General features: G+C 39.2%; 1 protein-coding gene across 1 annotated transcript in view; it reads right to left on the bottom strand.

Annotated features, from left to right (window-relative positions):
* Positions 1-18,282, bottom strand: part of LOC124722406 (solute carrier family 35 member E3-like) — a 168,483-nt gene extending 150,201 nt beyond the window's left edge. The window contains exons 1-2 of the mRNA XM_047247574.1: positions 17,890-18,282; positions 17,677-17,787 (exon numbers count right to left, since the gene is read on the bottom strand). Coding sequence (XP_047103530.1) covers positions 17,677-17,787; positions 17,890-18,282 — 504 coding nt within the window. The remainder of the gene's footprint in view (positions 1-17,676; positions 17,788-17,889) is intronic.
* Between the last annotated feature and the right edge of the window lie 4,852 nt (positions 18,283-23,134).

A 23,134-nucleotide genomic window follows, 5' to 3' on the forward strand; every position in this document is an offset into this window, starting at 1 on the left:
GAAATTAGTGTTCAACTTCTTGTCAACAACAAGATCGTTAGAGATGGAGCACATGTTCAGATCAGGAAAGGATGGAGGAGAAAATTGGCCATGCCCTTTCAAAGGAACCATCCCAGCATCAACCTTAAGAGATTTAGGGAAATCATGGAAAACCTAAATCAGGATGGCGGGATGTGAGTTTGAACTGTTGTCCTCCTGAATGCGAGTCCTGTGTGCTAACCACTGTGCTAATTCACACAGTTTTATTCTAATGAAAGTAAGGTGATAAGTTCTCAGCAAGGCAGTGAAAGAATTTGGTTTTTAGCCAAAATATACACTTACTTTGCTAAACAGTCCCAATTTTAGATTAATGTACTTTGTCTAATAGTTTTCAATGCGTAGAGTCAGTCTTTAAATGTGATTCCAATGTATCTACACTACAGCTGTCATTCTCTCTTCACTGGGCTGGCATTTTCCAACAACTAGTTTATTAAAATATGGGAATAGGTTGATCTCAAAGAATGCCAAAGCTGGTGAGTAGGATAATTGTTCCAACAATTTGTATGTAAAATCCTACAAGTTCTCATTTTGCCAAACTAATCTTTCATTGTAAAAATGAAAGACTTTTTTTCATTAGCAGTTCAGGTGTCTTCTCACTTTTTTTCATAGAGTTGGTATGGTAGGCTTACTTAGTATTTGTCACATGTTATTTTCCATTAAATAAAAAAGACCATCACTGCCATCAGCATCCCACGAAGTACCAGTCATATTTCCCCAAGACGAAATCTACTTAATTTTCTTTGATGAAAGACAATCCGCTTCCACCCATTGGAAGTGCTGTTTCATTTTTGGTGTGACATCATGGTCCAATTACCAGTACACTGAATCAATGGTAAAAAATTGGCACATAAAATCAGCAGCTTTCTTTAAAACTGTTGAAATGTCACCAGAAATTCATTTTTGCATTTGATCTAGGTTAGCAATCAACGAGTGTGGCACCCTTCATGCACTAAGCTTTCTCATAGTTCATTCTTCAGCTAATGTGTGTCATACTTCCCCTGATTTTCATATGGTTATATACATCTTTAATTACCAACCATCCAATACCAAAGTGTAAACTTCAGTTTGTTCAACTGTAGTTATTGTTACTAGTACATTCTTCACAATAAAGAAAAGTATGGCTATGCTGTGTTCAGCTGTACATTTTGTAACTGTTAAAAGTAAAGAAGTAGTTTTGTTTTAAACTCTCATATTAGATGCACTTTTTGTTCCAATAGATCCATATTAAGGAGATTCTCCAGAACACAGAAAATGTTGTAAAACAAATATAAACAAAAAATATTTACAAAAACAATAAACATACAAATGTACCTTCCACAGATACCACATAAAACAGTCCTCTTGTGGAGTAAGTGAGGTGATTCTGATAATCTTTAGGCTTGTGTAGCTGTATGTCATCAAATACAAAAGGATAGAATGCTACTAACCATATAGACGATATGATGGGTTGCGGGCACAACAAAAAGACTGCTATACATTTAAGTGTTTGGCCGAATGGCCTTCTTCGAAAGTAGAAAACACACATGCATTCGTGCACGCACAATTCACACTCACATGTCCCCTGGAGAGAGGAAGAAGGCCTTTTGGCCGAAAGTTTAAATGTATAGCAGTCTTTTTGTCATGCCTGTCTGGGACACAACTTTCCCTCTATACGGTGGGTAGCAATCTAAACTTTTCATAATACAGTGGAACATCACATTGCAAGTATAACTCATCACAGAATCTTACTCATAGTGTAGAACACTCATTAAGTGAAACAATTTATTTCATACAAACTAATGTAAAATACAATAAAGCATTCCATGAAAAAAAATACAAAAAGTTTCATCTTATTCATTTCATTTATTCAAAGAAAAGGATACATACAGTATTATGTACTTTATTATTCACAATACATAACTAATTCTTTATTACTAGGAAGCTATTTATGGTCATTTGTTTCTACCGATGCTTCGGCACTTGGTGAAAATGTGACACACCACTCCTGTCAAATAAATTTGTAGCATGTGTAGTCACTTCTTTAGTGGGATTATGATTTTCAATGTACGATGCAACTGATTCCCATGCTTTTAGTGTTTCTCTCTTTGTACCAGAAGATTGCTACTTTCCAGTTACCGCCTTCTCCACCTTCTCCTCTTCCTCTGAAGAACCCTCTCTACAACTTCCTGCTGACAGGTACTGACCTAAATGCCCCAGAGTCACATTCAACAACGCACTCTGGCCAAAGCTTCTTTCAAGCAGAAATAAGAGTCTTTTGGTAACCCCTTCTCATGCCTTTTCGATCATCTTGATGCAGGCAATGATGTTGAAGTATTTCCAAAACTATCTGAGAGTGATATTGGTAGCTTCAGTCAACTCAAAGCAATGCTCGAAGAATGTTTTAGTGTAGAGTTTATTAAAGTTAGAAATAATCTGCTAGTCCATAGGCTGGGGTAATGGAGTGGTGTTGGGAGGCAGAAATTGGATCTTGATGAATTGAAATTCTTCAAGGAGGTGGTCTTGTAAGCCTGGAGAATGGGTAGGAGCACTGTCCATAGTAAGCAAGACATAGAGTGGCAGATTCATCTCAAGCAAATATTTTTTTCACCAAAGGATCAAACACTTCATTGATGCAATTACAAAAAAGATTACATGCCATCCAAGCCTTGTTGTGGGACCTTTACATCACATTTTACCTGCTCTTCTGGACTTTACACTTCTTGAGGCTGGTGGAGCTTCTGAATGGTAAACAAGCAGTGGTTTGACTTTCAAATCACCGCTTGCATTGGCACAGAATAGCTGTGTGAGACAGTCTTTCATTGGCTCATGATTGGGCAATGCATTCTCCTCTTCTGTTATAAAGGTACACTTCGGCACCTTTTCCAGAATAGACCCATCTCATCAAAATTACAAACCTGTTGTGGAAGATAACTGTCAGAATCTAAAAGCTTCTTGAAGTTGCTGCTGAAGTTCTCTGTTGCCTTTGTGTCAGAGCTGGCTACTTCGTCATGCCTCACTATGCTGTGGATGCCGGTTCTTCTCTTGAACTTCTCAAACCACCCATGGCTTCCCTTAAACACTTGTTCAGCCACTGATGATCCTGGCATTTTATTAATGAGCTCAGTAAAAATCATTCTCGCCTTCTTACAAGTGATGTTCTCGCCTTGCAATTGCTTTTCATTTATCCATGTAAGGAACAACCTTCTGACATCGTCCAGAATACAAAACCATTGTTTAGATACTCTTGTCACTCCCTTTGAAGCATCAATCTCCTTAATTTTTTCCTTGTCCTTGAGGATAGTGCAAATAGTTGATGTATACTGACTGTATGTGTGTGCTAAATCAGAAATGCTCACACCACATATGCATTTTTCATTGATTTTACGTTTCATTTCTAAGGTCATTTTCTTTCTCTTATGGTCGTCTTCTTGTGGCTTTATCTTTGGTGTCATTTCTACAAAGATTATTAAAATTTGCACACAAAAAAAAAAACAGCGTGTGACCACAAGTTCAGAAAAATATGTGATCACAAGCTGCACTAGATAGTAGAAAGAACGCTAAACCCAGACTACAGTACATACCAAAGACACTGTTCATATGCCAATGCTCAAAATGAAAGATGTTCATATTGTTGAACATTCCCCTGCTGTGCGCAACAGCTGGCGACATAAGACTAGATTGTCATCATGCGTTATGCGAAACATCGCTCATTAAGCGAGTCATTTTTTTACAATTTGTTTTGCTTGTTATGGGAATTGCACTTTATGGGAGGTGCTCATTAAGCGAGATTTCACCGTATTGTCATAATTCCATAGTGGATTTTCCATTTTTTGATCAAATAGAAAAATCAGTTTACAACGCTTATTTATAATGATCGCATAACTTCAGTGAATTTGTACAGATATGAGTTGTACCTAATACTAACATTATTTATATTATTAGTAACATAAGCAAGTTCTGCTTATTCATCAACGGAGTAGGAGGCATTTGCCACCAATAATTCCTTTAGGATCCTCTTAATCTGATCTTTATTGGGAGTAAAAACTTTTTATGCCTGCTGGAAAGTTATTGAAAATGTGTGTTCCTGAATAACAGACAGCATTCTGGATCAAAGCAAGTGACATCACATCTTTGTGAAAATTATTCTTATCTCTAGAATTAATTCGAACTGAGCTGTTGGTTTGGGAAAAGAGAGAGAGAGAGAGAGAGAGAGAGAGAGAGAGAGAGAGAGAGAGAGAGAGAGAGAGAGAGATATTTTTAATAAGAAATTTCATTAAGGAATAAATATATTGGGAATAACTGTTTAGAATACATAGTTTATTAAACAGGCCTATGCAGGATTTTCTTGAGTTCTCCACAAATAATTCTTATCACATTTTTTTGGATTTGGAAAACTGCAGCTTGGCTTGATATGTTATCTGTATTATATTAACGATAACTCAACAAGAAAATCTGCACACCTTGATAATGTAAATACTAATGCTGAGACAAATCAGTGTGTGAACTAGTCTCTGTTTAAATGCACATTTTTTATCAGACCATACAGGTATTCGGTCAAAATTAAAAAACTAAAAAGCCTCCATCTGACGTCAATAAAATTAAGTACATTACGATTCTGATTAAGAAAAATATTGATAGCTACAGAACACAGCTGAAGATGACAAAATGGAATAGTGAGAGATAAAAAGTGGGAACTGGTATTTGACAAAGAAGATGTAAGAGACAGATGGAAAGTGTAGTGAACAAGTAATACATGAAACGAATCCAAGTAACCCAGATATGGCTTTACACATAAACCTCTGAACGATAACATAAATAAGCCTCTTGTGACTACATATGTAACACGACAAAAGAATCATACAAAAGATGCAACATAAGCGATATACAGAACAACTGGTATGAGTGGTACAAACTAAAAAACAAGGTGAAAGTGAGTCAGCACTGCTCCATGTGTATATAGGTGCAACCCACCAGCAGATGGCGTGGCGGAGACCATGCCATGTGCACGCTTCCTACAGGCAGCCTCTAGTGGCTGGCCTGTGCTGGTACAGTTGGTGATTGAGTTAAGTACATGAGTGCAGTGACAGTACACTTGGCGCACTTACACTTACATGCACTAGTAGCAGGATATAGCACACCTCTCCCTCATGCAAAGAGGGCACACAGCTGAAGGAGGAGATGCTGGCACCCAGACAAGACATATCCATCAGATCTGGAGTGGCAGCAGCCAGTACTGGGAAGGTGGAGGGTGGGGGGGCAGCAGGACGATGTGTCAGGTGGGCACTAGAGCATAGGGCCACACCACAGGGGCATGCCCGAGTGCGGTGGGCCCACATGGCACCCGATGACAGTACCGGGAGGAGGGTGCCATCGTCATCTCTGCACCGTCATCAGCGGGCAGATCCCAGTACAGAAAAGATGGGGCTCGACCTACCACCCATGATGGCTGAGGTGATAATGGCACAGGGGCTGCTGGATGTGGACCAACCAAAACAGCAGGCTGTGGCAACGGACCCAAGGCCGGACACGTACTAGCACCCTGGGTGTCACACGAGGAGGAGGCAGGAAATGGGATGATGGCATTCCCACAGCAGGCAATGATGGGCTCAAGATGGAGGCTGGCGAGGTCTGCTACGACGATGGGGGCAACAGCCGTTAACTGGTAGCTTCCGGTGACCAGCAGGAGTGCAACTGACCAAAATGGTGCAACACCAGCCCGGCGGCCACACAGATGTGACAAAGACAGCATCCCAACAGTGGCCGGCATCCACTTGGTCTGGAGACAAAACTGTCATGCCCACACCAATGATCTCAGTCTGAAGCAGTTGGGAAAAGCGACCACAGCAGGTGCAGCATGGGCCGCAGAAAGTGGAGAAGCACACGTGGCTGCCGCCGTGAAGCAACTCAGCCAGGCTTAGCTCCCCCATAGACATAAAGTAATAGGTGTTCATAAAATGGAGAAGGGTGTTGTCTGGCAAAGAATCATTTGGGACTTGAATGTCTGCACTAGTTGCTCCGCCTTGCTATTTGATTTAGGGTGGAATGACAGAACTGTAACATGATGAATGCCATGACAGGAACAAAACAACTGAAATGTGTGAGACATGAACTTGTGCCAATAATTAGAAACTAAAGTACAAGGCAACCCCTTATTTTAAAAAAAATCTCAAAAGCGTAAAAATTGTGACCTCATCCGACATTGACGCACACTAAATGTAAGGAATCCGGGAAAATACACCCACAAACAAGAGCCAATAGGAATTCAAGAAGGGACACGCAAAGTCTACATGAATGCATTCCCACGGCTGGCGTGTATGGGGAGGACAGAGACGCTCTGTGAGCTGCCTGTTGTCGGGCACACTGTTCACAATCTGTGACAAAATGGACAATTTCACCATCAATCCCTGGCCAAAGAACATGTCTCCTATCTAACAGTTTGGTGCATGAAAATCCACAATGGCCCAGATGGAGAAGGCATACAACCTTACACCATAACGCGTTGGGACTGAATACTCTGACAGAGAGGTCTTCTTTGGACAACAGCAAAACACAGTCAAAAAGAGAGGGATGATACCGTAAGGAAAAATAGTTGCACAGGGAGCCCAAAGCCTGAACTGGTGGTTTATCTGGTAAGCCCTGTTGAGCAAATCAAACAACCTGGCGGAGAACCGGGTTGGCAGCAACGGGAGCTGCCACGCACGAGCACACAACTGGGAAACCCTCGACCATGGCTTGCATTTCAGAATCAAGACGGAAGCAAAGCAAGTCTTCACAATCCAATTCGGGATCAGGACCCACAGCAAGTTGGGACAAGGCAGCCACAATGGCATGTTTGGATGTAGGTTGAAAATGGATTTCATAACTGTAGTGGGACAAGAACAGCCCCAGTGTTGTAAGTGGTGTGCTGTCTTGTCAGGCAATGAAGTGTGACATTACTGCCACATCACCAAGCACTTGTATTTCGTCAGACATTGCCCGAGAAACTTCAAAAGACTGTGCTACTTGCAAAACTTCTGCCAACAGCGTGTCTTCACAGAGTAAAGCCTTCTGGTACACTTACTTGTCCGGAGCTAAACAGTTAATTGTGTCACACACTATAGAGTCCACATAAGAGTCATTACAGATATCAGTAACGAGTTGACACTTACGGCTAAGGCCGTGAAGTTCAGCTACCCAGGCCCTGTATGACTGGTTTGGTTTCTTGCAGCATTGGTGGAATTCACTTCATGCCGCTATGGCACACATTCATTTGCAATGGCAGTTGGACAATACAATGTAACCAAATTTAACTGTCTCAGCAGCATTGTGGAGGGAAACAATGATGTCTCAAGGAAATCAAGAAAAGGATGACACTGACCAAGAGTTCCTTCCGAAATAAGAAGAACCTTCTACTGAACAAGCCCATCAGCTTTAACACTAAAAAAAAAAGAGAGAGAGTTATAAAGACCTTTGTCAGGAGTGTCTTGAGATACTGATGCAAAACCTGGATATTAGCAAAGCAGAAGAAAGCTCACCTTGCAGCAGCAGAAATATGGTTCTGGAGGAGAGTTACAAGAACTAGTGCTAAGACTAAAAAAATGAATGCCATGGTTCTACAGGAAAAAGAAGAGAAGAAAGAATTACTGAAAGTTACAGGCCAATGCAAAGCAAAAATTATTGAACAATTATTACATGATATTCTTCTACGAAACATTTTTAAGGGCAAGATCATAGGGAAGATGACTGAGAACATCCTATTATAAAATATGATCAGTGAGATGTGATGTTATTCACACGTGGAGATGAAGAGGACTGCTGAAGAGAGGAAGTTGTGGCTACATAGACAAAGCTTAGCTTTTTGGAGGAGGAGGAGGAGGAGGAGGAGGAGGAGGAGGAAGTTATCCCAAAAAATAATCTGGTGCGAAATTATGGAATAAAAGTAAGCAAAGTACACTATCTTTTTTATTTTTATATCACTATGACTGACAATATTTGCACTGAAAACACAGATCTGTTTAGGTGTTTCAGTAGTTCTGTGGAATGCTCCCATTTGGATTTATTATCAGGCTATAATCCAAAGAATTTAACACTGCCCACTTATTCCAACTTCTTGTTATCATATTTTAGGCATATATTGGCAGGAAACCACTTGGAAGGTCTAAACTGCATTTGGTGAGTTTTTTTTTTTAAGTTTCGTGACAAAGACTTGGCTAGGAACTATTTCTTAATGTCCTTAAAAACTTCATTAACCAATATTTCTAATACTATACTTGATGTACTATTTATTGCAATGTTTGTATCATCTGCAAAAATAACAAACATGGCATCTGGTAATGTTACAGGTGAATGGTCATTGATATACACAAGAAAAACTAAGGGCCTTAACATGGAACCTTGTGGGACACCACCCGTAATTAGTTCAAATTTGGCTGATGCCTGATAGCTTAATACATGTTTGTTTCTTACTGACACCCTTTGTTTCCTGTCAGAGACATAGGATTTGTACCATTTTGCAGAATTCCCTGTTACACCATAATATTCTCATTTACTTAAAAGAATATTGCGATTTACACAGTCCAATGCCTTTCACACATCACAAAAATATACCAGCAGCCTGTAATTAATTATCTAATGAATTAAATACATTCTTGCTATATGTAGATAGCATTCTCAACATCAGAACCTGTTAGAAATTCGAACTACAAATAATTACTTATTGTCAGATGATTAAGAATCTGATTGTAAGTCACCCTTTCTAACACTTTTGAGAATGCTGCCAAAAGTGAAACTGGATAGAAATTAAACAGTGTTTCTTTATCTCCTTTGTAAAACAAATATTTAACTTCTGCATATTAAAACTATTCACAGAATGTTCCACTGATGAGTGTTTACACAGATAACTTAATGTGTTACTTAGCTCAGAAGCACACTCATTAATTCACTTAGTTGGTATTTTATCATAACCACTAGAATTTTTTGATTCTGAAGATTTTATGGTGGACATTACTTCTGATCATGTAGTGATGGTCATATTCATATTACTGTAGTTATTTGTAAACATTATTCTGAGATATTCCATGGCAGCATTCACTGAAATGGACAATCTCATATTTTTAGTAACAGTTGTTAAATACTTGTTAAAAAGTTTTGCAACATTGCACACCATTATCAGTGTATCATATACTCATAATGCTATCTGCTTCTCTTCACCTCTGTTTCTGCTAGTCTCCTCCTCCATTATAATAACCCATACTGTTTTTATTTTGCTATCTGACCAACTCAGGCTTAATTTCCATTGGTAATAAACCATCCAAGTGAAGAGGATTTTGTAACAGCTTGGTATTCTGGGTTTCTCATTGGAACAGAACCTGCACAACAACCTATTCCACAGGTCACGTTAATACTAGAGTTAAATTATTTTGCTTTACGAATCAACTTAACAAAAATAAAGTTTCATTGATATCAATCCTGTGCCAAGTGGAGAGTTTTTAAAACTGGCCTTGGTAGATTCATATCGAGAAAATGCACAGTAATTTATTTCTGTTAAATCCCTTTAATGAAATGAATTAGGCATTAATGTTCAATGCTTTGTGAGGAAAAATTCAATGTATTGTTTAGCAGATTTTGTTTCAGTGCCAGTTGGTTTTCCCTCGTGAACAGTTTTGGGCAAAATGTGGTGCCAAGTTAGTCATAATACACAAAAATATGACAATGTATCTGTATTATATACAATTCATAACCCTTTTTTCAAAGTATGCTTCAAAATACCCAATATCAGTAATGATGTCTGTGTACTGCATGGAACCATCCTGGCATTATGTCTCAATGCAAAAGAATGGCACCCTCCTTTTATCAGAATAGAATTATGCTTTCTATAAATTTTGCAGGATTTTCTAGAACCTACTTAGGATCTCCAGCAACCCATATTATAGACCAGTATTTACACCATGCATTTCATTAGACAATAACAGTTAGAGAGTTTAAACCTGGTCCTCTCAAATATGAGTCCAGTGTCTTCACCACTGCACCACATGACTTGGTCAAACTTAGCAAATGTGGGGTGTTCATTCACAAGGTAATATTTGCCTAAATTGAGAGCTGTTTTATCATTTGCCTTTGGCCACACATAATAAAAAGCAGTATGGCTCAGGAGACACCAATGGGTGGCCTTGATGTATACAGTGATAGTAAAAACAACATTTTTAAGTTATCTGGAGCAAACTGTGCGTATAGCAAAGAACACTGAACAATAGTGACAAACTGAATGAGACAGTGGAGTTGTTAAGACAAGGACTTCATATTTGGGAGGATGGAATTTGCTCTGTCCTGTCATAAGCTTAAGAACAAAAACAAGGTGTTGCTATTATCTGATAGTCATGAGCGAGGATGTGCATTGCTGTTAAACGATGCACAAATCAGCAGTAGTGAAACCAAATGCATGGTTTGAGGATGTTGTCAATGCATGGTTTGAGAATGTTGTCAAGAAAGCAGTTGAACTCTCCAGGGACTTCACATTGAATGACATAGTGTCAGTTACCGCAAGTTTTAATGACAGTGACACAAGCAACACAGATTTCAATATGAGTGTACAGGATTAATTTCAAGAATCTCATACAGACATCACACACCAGAAACCAACTACTTGATACACAATTGTATTATAATGAATCCAGCACACTGTCATTCAGAGGAACCACCTCTTTTCAAAGAGAAGACGAAAGATAAGACTACACTAAATGCGGAGTACAACACAAGAGGAAAACAAAATATGCAGAAGTATTTCTTATAGGTGCATATGGAAGAGATCAACATTGCTAAAGGTAGGTATCTCCTCAGTAAATTGCAGACAAATAATAAAATCAGCTTTGGGCCCAGTTGTTCAAATAATAAAGAGAAGTGAAACTGTTAACCAGTCCATTTATCTTCAGTAAAGAAGAAAGATGTCGAAAACTGTCAGCACAACACCTATCCACATTAATGGCAAGTTCACATCTCCAGCCCATGTTGATCTGTTAAAAGCAAGTGTCCAGTCACTGCATAACAACTGTCAGACAGCAAAGACACTACAAGTAAGTGATCAGTCAGTGTGTGAAAACAATCAAGCAGTAAAAGCAAAAAAAGTACCCAGTACATGTGTGAAGGGAAACAAGCTGATGTACACGTGTGTTCTAGAACAAGAAAGATACAAGATAGGAGCAGTGATTTTTAATGGTTCGCAATGGGAATCACTTCATTACCATCTGGATCCAGTGCAATCAAGAAGCTAGCCACATATGTAAGTACACAATTTGCAAGTGACAGAAGAATGTACAAGCAAATGGGCAAACTGATGTGCTGCTACAGAAGAATCCAGAACTACCCTTTAGTGAGGATGACTCATTATTATTATTTGTATATATAAATGTGGGGTATTTAAAAAATAAAATTGATGACCTCATTATCCTGTTAGTAGTGAACACTGTCTAAGTGAAGATCAACTAAGTCATACGTACCACCAGGTTTCCACTTAGTAACAGGTTACTTAGACGAACACAAAATTATAGTGAGGGGGGCCTTGATATATGTTAATAGTGACACATACTTGCATTGTGGTACCCTTATGTTAATGAGTACTGCACAGAAAATACTCTGGAAACAACAGCAATGCCCTTAATGTAGTATTGTATAGAAAACACACTGGAAACAGCAGCAATGTTGCTGTCCATGTTAAAGTTTAGAACTGTGTCTGAAAACTGCACAGTGGTATAGAAATATCTTTGCAGGCCTTGCAGAAAATCATTGTACACTTTAAGATATGGCCTAAATATAGGATTTTAATTTTCAGTGACATAAATATAGCCACAATGCTAAGGACACCTAAACAAGTTAATGTGTTATACATATAAAGCAGAGCATACGTGTATATGTCTGGGATTTCCTCCCCAACTTTGGCACAGAAACAGCATGCATCACAAGTATCAATACTGTGTGGTTTATAACCCCTAGCTCCAATAGGAGTTGAGATACAGGTAAAACGTGTTTTTCCCAGCCCCTGATGTATAGGTTGCCCTACATGACAGGCACATTATGTGTGAACAGTGTTGTCCTACTAAATCAATCTGCTTTGCAGGGACACCTACATGTCTAGGGCACAAAATGTGTTTCTGGGCTCTGTCATGTACACTGCCCTGAATGACAGGTGGATTGTTTTGTAGCAGTAGTATCAGCCTGCTTTATCAATGTGCTTTCCATGGCAGTCTCTACATCAGGGGAATATAAATGATTTTCAAGTGCCTGATATGTAGACTGCCCTGCATGACATACATCTAGTGGGAGTAGTATCAGTGTGCTTTGGTGAACTGTGTTGTGGGGGGGTACACGTGCCTATGTGCGTGGCTGTGGACAGGTTGAGACGGATAGAGGGATGGGATGGGCAGAGTGAGGAGGGAACAGGAAATGGACAGAGAGGGGGAGGAGCAGATGAAGAGAAAGTGGAGAGGAGGGAATAGATAGAGGTGGGAACATAAGGTGGACAGACAGGATGGAAGATGTGGACACAGAGAGGAGGAGGAGGAGGAGGAGGAGGAGGAGGAGGAGCAGAGATGTGTTCAATATATATGTCAAACGCATACGTGGACAAAACAACAGAGAAAAGGCTCGGCTACTCAATATTGTTATAAGGTCACATGTCCTGTACTGTATTAATGATAACAAGACAATCTGCATGCCTTGATATTGTAACTACTAATGTTTAGACAAATCAGTATGAACTAGGATTGTTCAATATAAAATTTTATCAGTCCACAAATGTATTTGGTTAAAATTAAAGACTAGAAAGCCTGTATATGACTCCAATTAAATTAAGGTCACTCAGTTTTTGACTGGGGAGAACATTGATAACTACAGAACACAGCTAAAGATGATAAACCGGAATGGCATTCTGCTTGAAAGTATTCATATTGAGAATGCATTTACATTAGCCACCAGTGCACTGTCAGATACATTTAAAACTTGTTGCCTTGATGTAGTGAGAAAAATTAAGGGATCTGCTTGGAAACATGATCTGACATATGTGCACAGCTGGTTCACAAATGATTACGTAGGCTTAAAACTCTGTTAATGATTTCTTATAATAAATGAAAGAACGATGATGCAGAAATAGCAAACTACACAAGGTTAAAGAAAAAATATACGGCATAAATCAGATTAACCAAGTTCAAAGCAAATGATGACCATATTAATAAGTCCCACAATAAATGTAAAGCAGCATGTGCTACTCTCAATACTCATTTGGGCAGAAGTAAAGGTATTAGCAAAATAATTCCTGTGATGTAGGTATGACACCAGATGATTTGAAATCATTCTTCATTAATGCCTGCAATATAAATGACATTGCTGCAACTGAACGCAGCCATAAATAATAGGCCATGCTCAAAAGTAAAAGGAAATCTTCTGCAACCATGATTGTTTTTATTTTTATATTATTTTATTTCACAATGACTGGCTTCGGCAGAATCTTTTTGTCATCATTCGATCTATCTTGCTGTCATCATCGGATCTACTGTGTATCAAAAATAAACCCATTACAAAGCGAATTTATCACTGTGCACAGACCCGTATATCAGAGACAAGAAGTACGTAAGCATTAGTTTACTTACTTTTAGAAATTCTCGCTAACATGAATACACACCACCAGTACAATAAGAACACTTTCCAGTCACAGGAAACACCACCACTTTGGCTTGTCAAACACACAAAAAAGAACATGTAAAATATCCATTGCACCAACTGTATGCCCACAAGAGGAGGTGGACAAATAGGAAGTGCAGTCATGGCCCAAGCATGTCACAGAAAAAACTTAGCAGGCAAGCAGCCTGCAGTAAAGCAATCCATTACATGTACAGTCAACAGGTGGCACGTGTGTGCACATATCAATACTTGACACTCTTACAGAAACACACAGAAGAATCATTAACTGACTTCTTACAAATACTACACTGGAGAATCATTATACCTTAGGATCCAAAATATATCATTTGATGCACTGAGTATTTGACATCCATATAGATGCTAACTTAAGGACAATACTGCTACCTCTACTGTGAATAGGCAAAATACACATTGAGAATACACATTGTATACCATGATTCATACACCACAACATGGATGACATGAACAAAATACAACCTCACAAACCAGACATCCACATTTACAACAAGATCCTTAATTACAGATGAAACAACCAGTTCACCAGAGAATAGTCTGGGTCATAACATCCATCATGCTGGGTACGTAAGTACATGCCCATGCATATCACATTAATTAAAATTTACAATCACAATAAATTACAAGAACATTTTTGGTACAATTATAAAAGTTTTTTTTTTACATTTTTGGTAAGAACATAAATAATTCTATAGAGTATTTCTGTAAAAATATCAAGTATCGATATGCGCACACATACGTCACCTGTCTACCATACGTGCAACAGCTGGCTCTGCCGCAGGCTGCTTGCTTACGGAGTTTTTCCTGTGATGTGCTTGAGCTATAACTGAACTTTCTGTTTCTCCTGGGCACAAAGTTGGTGCAATAGATATTCTATTGTCTTTTTTTATATGTTTAACAAGCCAGCATGGTGTCGTTTCCTATAAGAGCAAAGTGTTCCCATTGTATTGGTGGCACATATACAACTTAATAAGAATTTCTGTAGGTATGTAAACTAATGTCTATATACTGCTTATCAATGATAATGTAATGGCTTTACTTTTGGTACACTGTCAATTCAATGATTACAGAAAGATTCTGTCACAATTGGTCACTGTGAAATAAAATAAAAATACGAAGCAATGTTAGCTGCAGAAGATTTCCTATTTACCAATGACAGGTTGTCCCCTATGAAGATGTGCAACCTATACTGAACAATGACTTCAATTTTTTTTTATATTTTGTTCTCGATATTGGATGTGGTATTACATGTCACGCACATTACTAGGTCAATTTTCCCCACTTCACTGATGCAAGCTGCAACCCTCAGCCGCTGGTGAACTTTGAATTACAGCGTGTAACAAGGCGGTGTGTAACGTAACAGCGTCAGTGCACGAGAAACAGCATGCTGTAATTGAGTTTTGCATTTGAAGTGTTTATCCACACATGGAACGCCATCTCCCTCAGCATGGAAATGCCAGACCACACACGAGCACTGCGACACCTGTAAGAACCTGACGCCTTGGGTTCACTATCGTCGATCATCCTCCACACAATCCCGACTTGGTCCCATCCGATTTTCACCTGTTTTGAAAACTTAAAAAAGACCTTTGAGGACTTCACTTTGATAGTGATGAAGCAGTGCATGGAGAGGTGGTGGTGCTACATCAATAGTCACACATCCCGTTCTGATAGCATCAACAAACTAGTCTCTCACTGGGAGAAATGTGTTCTTTGTCAGGATCTCTATGTTGAGAAATAAATATGTAGTCATGAAGAATAAAGATGAAGAATGTTAATAACATTTATTTTATTTAAAAAGCTTTGAGACTTTTCAGATGAAAAATTGCAGTCTTGTTTTCAGCATGCCCTTGTATGACATCACCTATAGCTCAAATCACGGAAAACTGTTCCCACAAAATTTTGAAGATGTAGTTACTGTCTTTATGCAGAAGGTAGCAATATTACAACTGCAACAGCAGAACTAACTCACTCAAAATCAGAGGACATTTATGATCTCTCCAATTCTGTGATCAAAACAATTGTGAATATGTAATAGAACATCCATTATGTTCTCTTACAAATCAGATGATTGTTAATGGCTTTTTCTCTTCATCCTTAAAACTGACAAGTTGTTACCCCTGTGCACAAAAAAGGGACACAACTTGCTCTAATTATTACCACCCTATCCCTCTTGCACCCATCCTTTCGAAAGTAATGGACTATTGCATAAAGCTCCAAATCAGTCAATATCTGTCTGGAAATAACAGTCTTAGTGACTTACTGAATGGCTACAGGTCCAGCTTGTCAACAGTAAAGGCAGTTGAATATATTATTTCATTTATACTTGTATCATCTGAATCGAGATTATCTATTAAAGCTACAGATGTCAATCAAAGTAAGGCATTTGACAATGTCAACGATAGAATTCTGCAAGAGAAACTCTACTGCTATAGTTTTACAGACTCAGAAATATCTTTGGTCAGATCCAATCTAAGTAATAGAAAACATATTGTGCAGTTGAACAATATGAGATCAAATGCCTTGGATAACAAATAGGGTGTGCCACAGGGTCTGTGTTTGGACTTTAACTCTTCATAAGATATGTAAATGACTTGGCCAGTATTATGTTGTGCAAGTCTCCACTCTATGCAGACAAAACCACTTTTGTTACAACTGGGAGAGACTTAGGAGCATTCAAGCAGGATAGTAGAGATGACCTCAGAGCAGCCAGTATGTACTTCCAAATCAATGAACTACATATTAATCACGAAAAATACTGTAAACTTCAGCTTATGTACTAAAGATGATGGCAATGACTTTGCTTCAGCTAAACTTTTTGGATTCATATCGACTCAAAATTGACGAGGAAGGGCTATACTGATTATATCTGTACTAAATTATCATTTGATACACATTTGTTAGGCAAGCTGAGGCCTTGTGTTATTGACAAACTATTGCTCAACACATACTATGCATTTTTCCTCTTCCACTTGGCACATGCTATTTTGTTACAGGGGAATTACCCTGGAGCTAAAATAAGTTTTCATTTGCCACAAGAAGACAATCGCATGCATCTGTGAGTCAGAAATAATTATGTCTTATAGAACCCATTTCAAAATATTCCTGTGTGTACTAACTTGTCTAAGACAGACAAAAGAAAAGCAACAAAGTCACAAACTACAACAATCTGGCCGTCAATTTAACACACACTCAAGATAGTTACAAATACATGGGGTAAACCAGTTAATATGTTGCTGGTACAAGCACACAACACTACAAAGAAATGGCTTGGAGAAAAAAGCATTTTATAGAGTAGAACAGCTCGAAATGTGTCCTAAAATGATCTTAAACACTAGAAGAGTTTCATTTAGATTAAACTTACATATCCTATGTGAATATGTTGAATATATCATCTTCTGTATAATGGACAATTTTAAATCTTGTAGCCAATAATGATCTGAAAACATATCTTACAGCGAGTATGTCACTTACTTAATTCTGTCTGCAAGTGCGTTATGCACACAAAAGACGGCATCGATTGCATTTTAATGCTTAAGGATGGGCAGTAAATAAAATCCTGATTTAGGTTTTCCACAGTTTTCTCAAATAATTTTAAGCAAATGCTGGGATTGTTCCTTCTTCAGGGTCTGCCGCAAATACCTTTACTACAGTAAGATGATCTCTGGATGAATAAATATGTAAAATATTCAATTCGTTTCGTATTAGATTGCTGTCGTCATCTGTCAATGGTGGAAATTGTCATAACATGAACTGAAACTTTTCTCTGGTACGATGAGTCTTTCTCACGCCGCACAAAAATTTTACAAATATTCGAATCGCTTTGATTAGGTTGGCGCAAAGTACAGCCGTATTAACATGCATACTGAAGCATGCGAGCCATTTAGTGTGAAAGCAAAACAAGCGCAATAGCCATAACTGGACCAATAGCTGGTTTTCCAAGTGATAATGCCAGATTTGAGTGAACATATTTACCACTTGATAAAATGACGTTACAACCACAGCCACAGAAGCGTACACCGTCCCTAAGAAACTGAACTGCAGATCATAATAAAAATTCAGGAAAACACCGACTGTTATTGGAATCTGAAAAGCGAGGTTAATAGATGTAGTAAAAAACAAAAAAAACAGGGCAAACACGTGCAAATGGGTTCTTATGAATTACCTATCTATCTCTCCTATACTTACCAGCGTCAACTTCACGCGCACAGAAAACTTTTTCCCATATAACATCATTTGCAAGATAATGATGAAAGGCGTCGTCAATGATTTAGCGATTTGAAAAGTACCTACAGTGTTATGCTGCAAGCTAAGATTCGTAAAAACCACAAACCCGCAAAATGTTATAGCTACCGAAATAATGTCCTTAACCTGCAGAGACTTTTTTACGAAAACACTGCATCTTCTACATACTTCCAAGCCGATGTAAGTAACAACGAAGTGCAGAAAAGTTAAAGCGATATTAGGGAAACCTACGTGGACATATACCCACTTATTTAAGAGTACAATACATATAGAACAACATATGTTAAAAAATAGGAAAAACGAGGTAACTGTTTCTTTGTTCATTCTTTTTCTCATTTTGAAGTTTGAAACTTCGGACACTTCAATCACATCCGCTGAGCGGCAAAACATAACAAATGAAATGTCAGGATTTACTACCAACATACCAAACCAGCATTGCATATACGATTCCTACTATCGCAATGCACAACATCCCAAATTTGATTATAATGCACCTTTCTTCTCTTTGTTTATTAAATTTACTGTTGGTTTCACATCTTTAAGCGGTAATCACCTGCTAGTTTATCAATTTCTTTAATATTCAATTCTCCTTCAGTCCGAAGACTTCGTGCAGCTCTCCACGCGACTCTTCCTGTGCAAGCTTATTCATCTCCGAGTAACTACTTCAACCTTCGTCATCCATTTGAATCTGCCTACTACATTCCTTCCTCTACAGTTTTTACCGCCCACACTCCCCTATACTATCAAATTAACTATTTCTTGAGGTCTCAGGATGTATCCTGTCACCTGATACCTTCTGTTACTCTAGCTGTGACATAATTTTCTGTTCTCCTCAGGTCGTCTTAGGATCTCTCCTGTAGTTATCCAGTCTATCCATTTAAACTCCAGCATTCGTCTGTTGCACCACATTTTATGAATTACTATCTTCTCGTCTGCGCTCTTTATCAACCACATATCACCTACACCAAATACTTCCAGAAAAGGCTTCTGACACTTGTGTTTATATTCGTTGTCAGCAACTTTCTTTTTACATGGAAATAATCAGCAACCAGTTGCTTAAAGGAAATTTAATTTCTTAATCGGTTTCAGGCACTTAGTGCCCTCCTTCTGAAGTTTATAACTATCGGATTATTTGCCACTTAACAACAGTAAGACCCTCACCCGGCCGGCCGTGGTGGTCTAGCGGTTCTAGGCGCTCAGTCCGGAGCCGCACGACTGCTACGGTCGCAGGTTCTAATCCTGCCTCGGGCATGGATGTGTGTGATGTCCTTAGGTTAGTTAGGTTTAAGTAGTTCTAAGTTCTAGGGGACTGATGACCGTAGATGTTAAGTCCCATAGTGCTCAGAGCCATTTGAACCATTTTTTTTACCCTCACCCCATCCCTCCCCCCCCCCCCCCCCCCACGAACCATGGATCTTACCGTTGTTGGGGAGGCTTGTGTGCCTCAGCGATACAGATAGCCGTACCGTAGGTGCAACCACAACGGACGGGCATCTGTTGAGAGGCCAGACAAACGTGTGGTTCCTGAAGAGGGGCAGCAGCCTTTTCAGTAGTTGCAGGGCCAACAGTCTGGATGATTGACTGATCTGGCCTTGTAACACTAACCAAAACGGCCTTGCTGTGCTGGTACTGCAAATGGCTGAAAGCAAGGGAAAACTACAGCCGTAATTTTTCCCGAGGGCATGCAGCTTTACTGTATGTAGATGATGCCGTCCTCTTGGGTAAAATATTCTGGAGGTAAACTAGTCCCCCATTCGGATCTCTCGGTGGGGACTACTCAAGAGGATGTCGTTATCAGGAGAAAGAAAACTGGCGTTCTATGGATCGGAGCTTGGAATGTCACATCCCTTAATCTGGCAGGTAGGTTAGAAAATTTAAAAAGGGAAATGGATAGGTTAATGTTAGATATAGTGGAAATTAGTGAAGTTCGGTGGCAGCAGGAACAAGACTTTTGGTCAGGCGAATACAGGGTTATAAATACAAAATGAACTAGAGGTAATGCAGGAGTAGGTTTAATAATGAATAAAAAAATAGGAGTGCGGGTAAGCTACGACAAACAGCATAGTGAACGCATTATTGTGGCCAAGACAGATACAAAGCCCACGCCTACTACAATAATACAAGTTTATATGCCAACTAGCTCTGCAGATGACGAAGAAATTGAAGAAATGTATGACGAAATAAAAGAAATTATTCAGATAGTGGATTGGAGACGAAAATTTAATAGTCATGGATGACTGGAATTCAGTAGTAGGAAAAGGGAGAGAAGGAAACGTAGTAGGTGGATACGGATTGGGGCTAAGAAATGAAAGAGGAAGCCGCCTGGTAGGATTTTGCACAGAGCGCAACTTAATCATAGCTAACACTTGGTTCATGAATCATAAAAGAATGTTGTATACATGGAAAAAGCCTGGAGATACTGACAGGTTTCAGATAGATTATATAATGGTAAGACAGATTTAGGAACCAGGTTTTAAATTGTAAGACATTTCCAGGGGCAGATGTGGACTCTGACCGCAATCTATTGGTTATGAACTGTAGATTAAAACTGAAGACACTGCAAAAAGGTGGGAATTTAAGGAGGTGGGACCTGGATAAACTGAATGAACAAGAGGATGTACAGAGTTTCAGGGAGAGCATAAGGGAACAATGGACAGGAATGAGGGAAAGAAATACAGTAGGAGAAGAATGGGTAGCTTTGAGGGATGGAGTAGTTTAGGCAGCAGAGGATCAAGTAAATAAAAAGACAAGGGCTACTAGAAATCCTTGGGTAACAGAAGAAATATTGAATTTAATTGATGAAAGGAGAAAATATAAAAATGCAGTAAATGAAGCAGGCAAAAAGGAATACAAACGTCTCAAAAATGAGATCGACAGGATGTTGGTTGGTTGGTTTGGGGAAGGAGACCAGACAGCGTGGTCATCGGTCTCATCGGATTAGGGAAGGATGGGGAAGGACGTCAGCCGTGCCCTTTCAGAGGAACCATCCCGGCATTTGCCTAGAGTGATTTCGGGAAATCACGGAAAACCTAAATCAGGATGGCCGGACGCGGGATTGAACCGTCGTCCTTCCGAATGCGAGTCCAGTGTGTAACCACTGCGCCACCTCGCTCGGTCGACAGGAAGTGCAAAATGGCTAAACAGGGATGGCTAGAGGACAAATGTAAGGATGTAGAGGCTTATCTCACAAGGGGTAAGATAGATACTGCCTACAGGAAAATTAAAGAGACCTTTGGAGAAAAGAGAACCACTTGTATGAATATCAAGAGCTCAGATGGAAATCCAGTTCTAAGCAAAGAAGGGAAAGCAGAAAGGTGGAGGGAGTATATAGAGGGCCTATATAAGGGCGATGTACTTGAGAACAATATTATGGAAATGGAAGAGGATGTAGACGAAGATGAAATGGGAGATATGATACTGTGTGAAGAGTCTGACAGAGCACTGAAAGACCTGAGTCGAAACAAGGGCCCGGGAGTAGACAACATTCCATTAAAACTACTGACAGCCTTGGGAGACCCAGTCCTGACAAAACTCTACCATCTGGTGAGCAAGATACATGAGAGAGGCGAAATACCCTCAGACTTCATGAAGAATATAACAATTCCAACCCCAAAGAAAGCAGATGCGAAAATTAATTACCGAACTATCAGTTTAATAAGTCACGGCTGCAAAATACTAACGCGAATTCTTTACAGACGAATGGAAAAACTAGTAGAAACTGACCTCGGGGAAGATCAGTTTGGATTCCATAGAAATATTGGAACATGTGAGGCAATACTGGCCCTACGACTTATCTTAGAAGCTAGATTAAGGAAAGGCAAACCCACGTTTCTAGCATTTGTAGACTTAGAGAGAGCTTTTGACAATGTTGACTGGAATACTCTCTTTCAAATTCTGAAGGTGGCAGGGGTAAAATACAGGGAGCGAAAGGCTATTTACAATTTATACAGAAACCAGATGGCAGTTATAAGAGTCGAGGGACACGAAAGGGAAGCAGTGGTTGGGAAGGGAGTGAGACAGGGTTGTAGTCTCTCCACGATGTTATTCAATCTGTATATTTAGTAAGCAGTGAAGGAAACAAAAGAAAAATTCGAAGTAGGTATTAAAATCCACGGAGAAGAAATAAAAACTTTGAGGTTGGCCGATGACATTGTAATTCTGTCAGAGACAGCAAAGGACTTGGAAGAGCAGTTGAACGGAATGGGTAGTGTCTTGAAAGGAGGATATAAGATGAACATCAACAAAAGCAAAATGAGGATAATGGAATGTAGTCGAATTAAGTTGGGTGATGCTGAGGTAATTAGATTAGGAAATGAGACATTTAAAGCAGTAAAGAAGTTTTGCTATTTGGGGAGCAAAATAACTGATGATGGTCGAAGTAGAGAGGATATAAAATGTAGACTGGCAATGGCAAGGAAAGCGTTTCTGAAGAAGAGAAATTTGTTAACATCGAGTACAGACTTAAGTGTCAGGAAGTCGTTTCTGAAAGTATTTGAATGGAGTGTGGCTATGTATGGAACTGAAACATGGACGATAAATAGTTTATACAAGAAGAGAATAGAACCTTTTGAAATGTGGTGCTACAGAAGAATGCTGAAGATTAGATGGGTAGATCACATAATTAATGAGGAGGTATTGAACAGAATTGGGGAGGAGAGAAATTTGTGGCACAACTTGATTAGAAGAAGGGATCGCTTGGTAGGGCATATTCTGAGGCATCAAGGGATCACCAATTTAGTATTGGAGGGCAGCGTGGAGGGTAAAAATCATAGAGGGAGACCAAGAGATGAATATACTAAGCAGATTCAGAAGGATGTAGATTGCAGTAGGTACTGGGAGATGAAGAAGCTTGCACAGGATAGAGTAGCATGGAGAGCTGCATCAAACTAGTCTCAGGACTGAAGACCACAACAACACCAACACCAATAAGATGTATGCAGCATATTGCTGTGGTCATGTAGTTCATAATGCCTGTACAAATCTGGTAGAAAGAAAGCCAAACAACAAGTGCAGACACCATGCCAGAACTGAAGTTAATCAGCTCGTGTGGTGCGATCTTTCTCTTGACTGACAAATTTACAAAAGCGTCTTTAAGGATTCAACCACAGCTAAATAATTGTGACAAGCAACATTATAAATACCAGAATTATTGCTGCTAGTTTCATTCGAAGCAGCTGAAGTTGTGCTC

The sequence above is a fragment of the Schistocerca piceifrons genome, chromosome X (genome assembly GCF_021461385.2).
Source record: "Schistocerca piceifrons isolate TAMUIC-IGC-003096 chromosome X, iqSchPice1.1, whole genome shotgun sequence".
Classification (NCBI taxonomy): Eukaryota; Metazoa; Arthropoda; class Insecta; order Orthoptera; family Acrididae; genus Schistocerca; species Schistocerca piceifrons.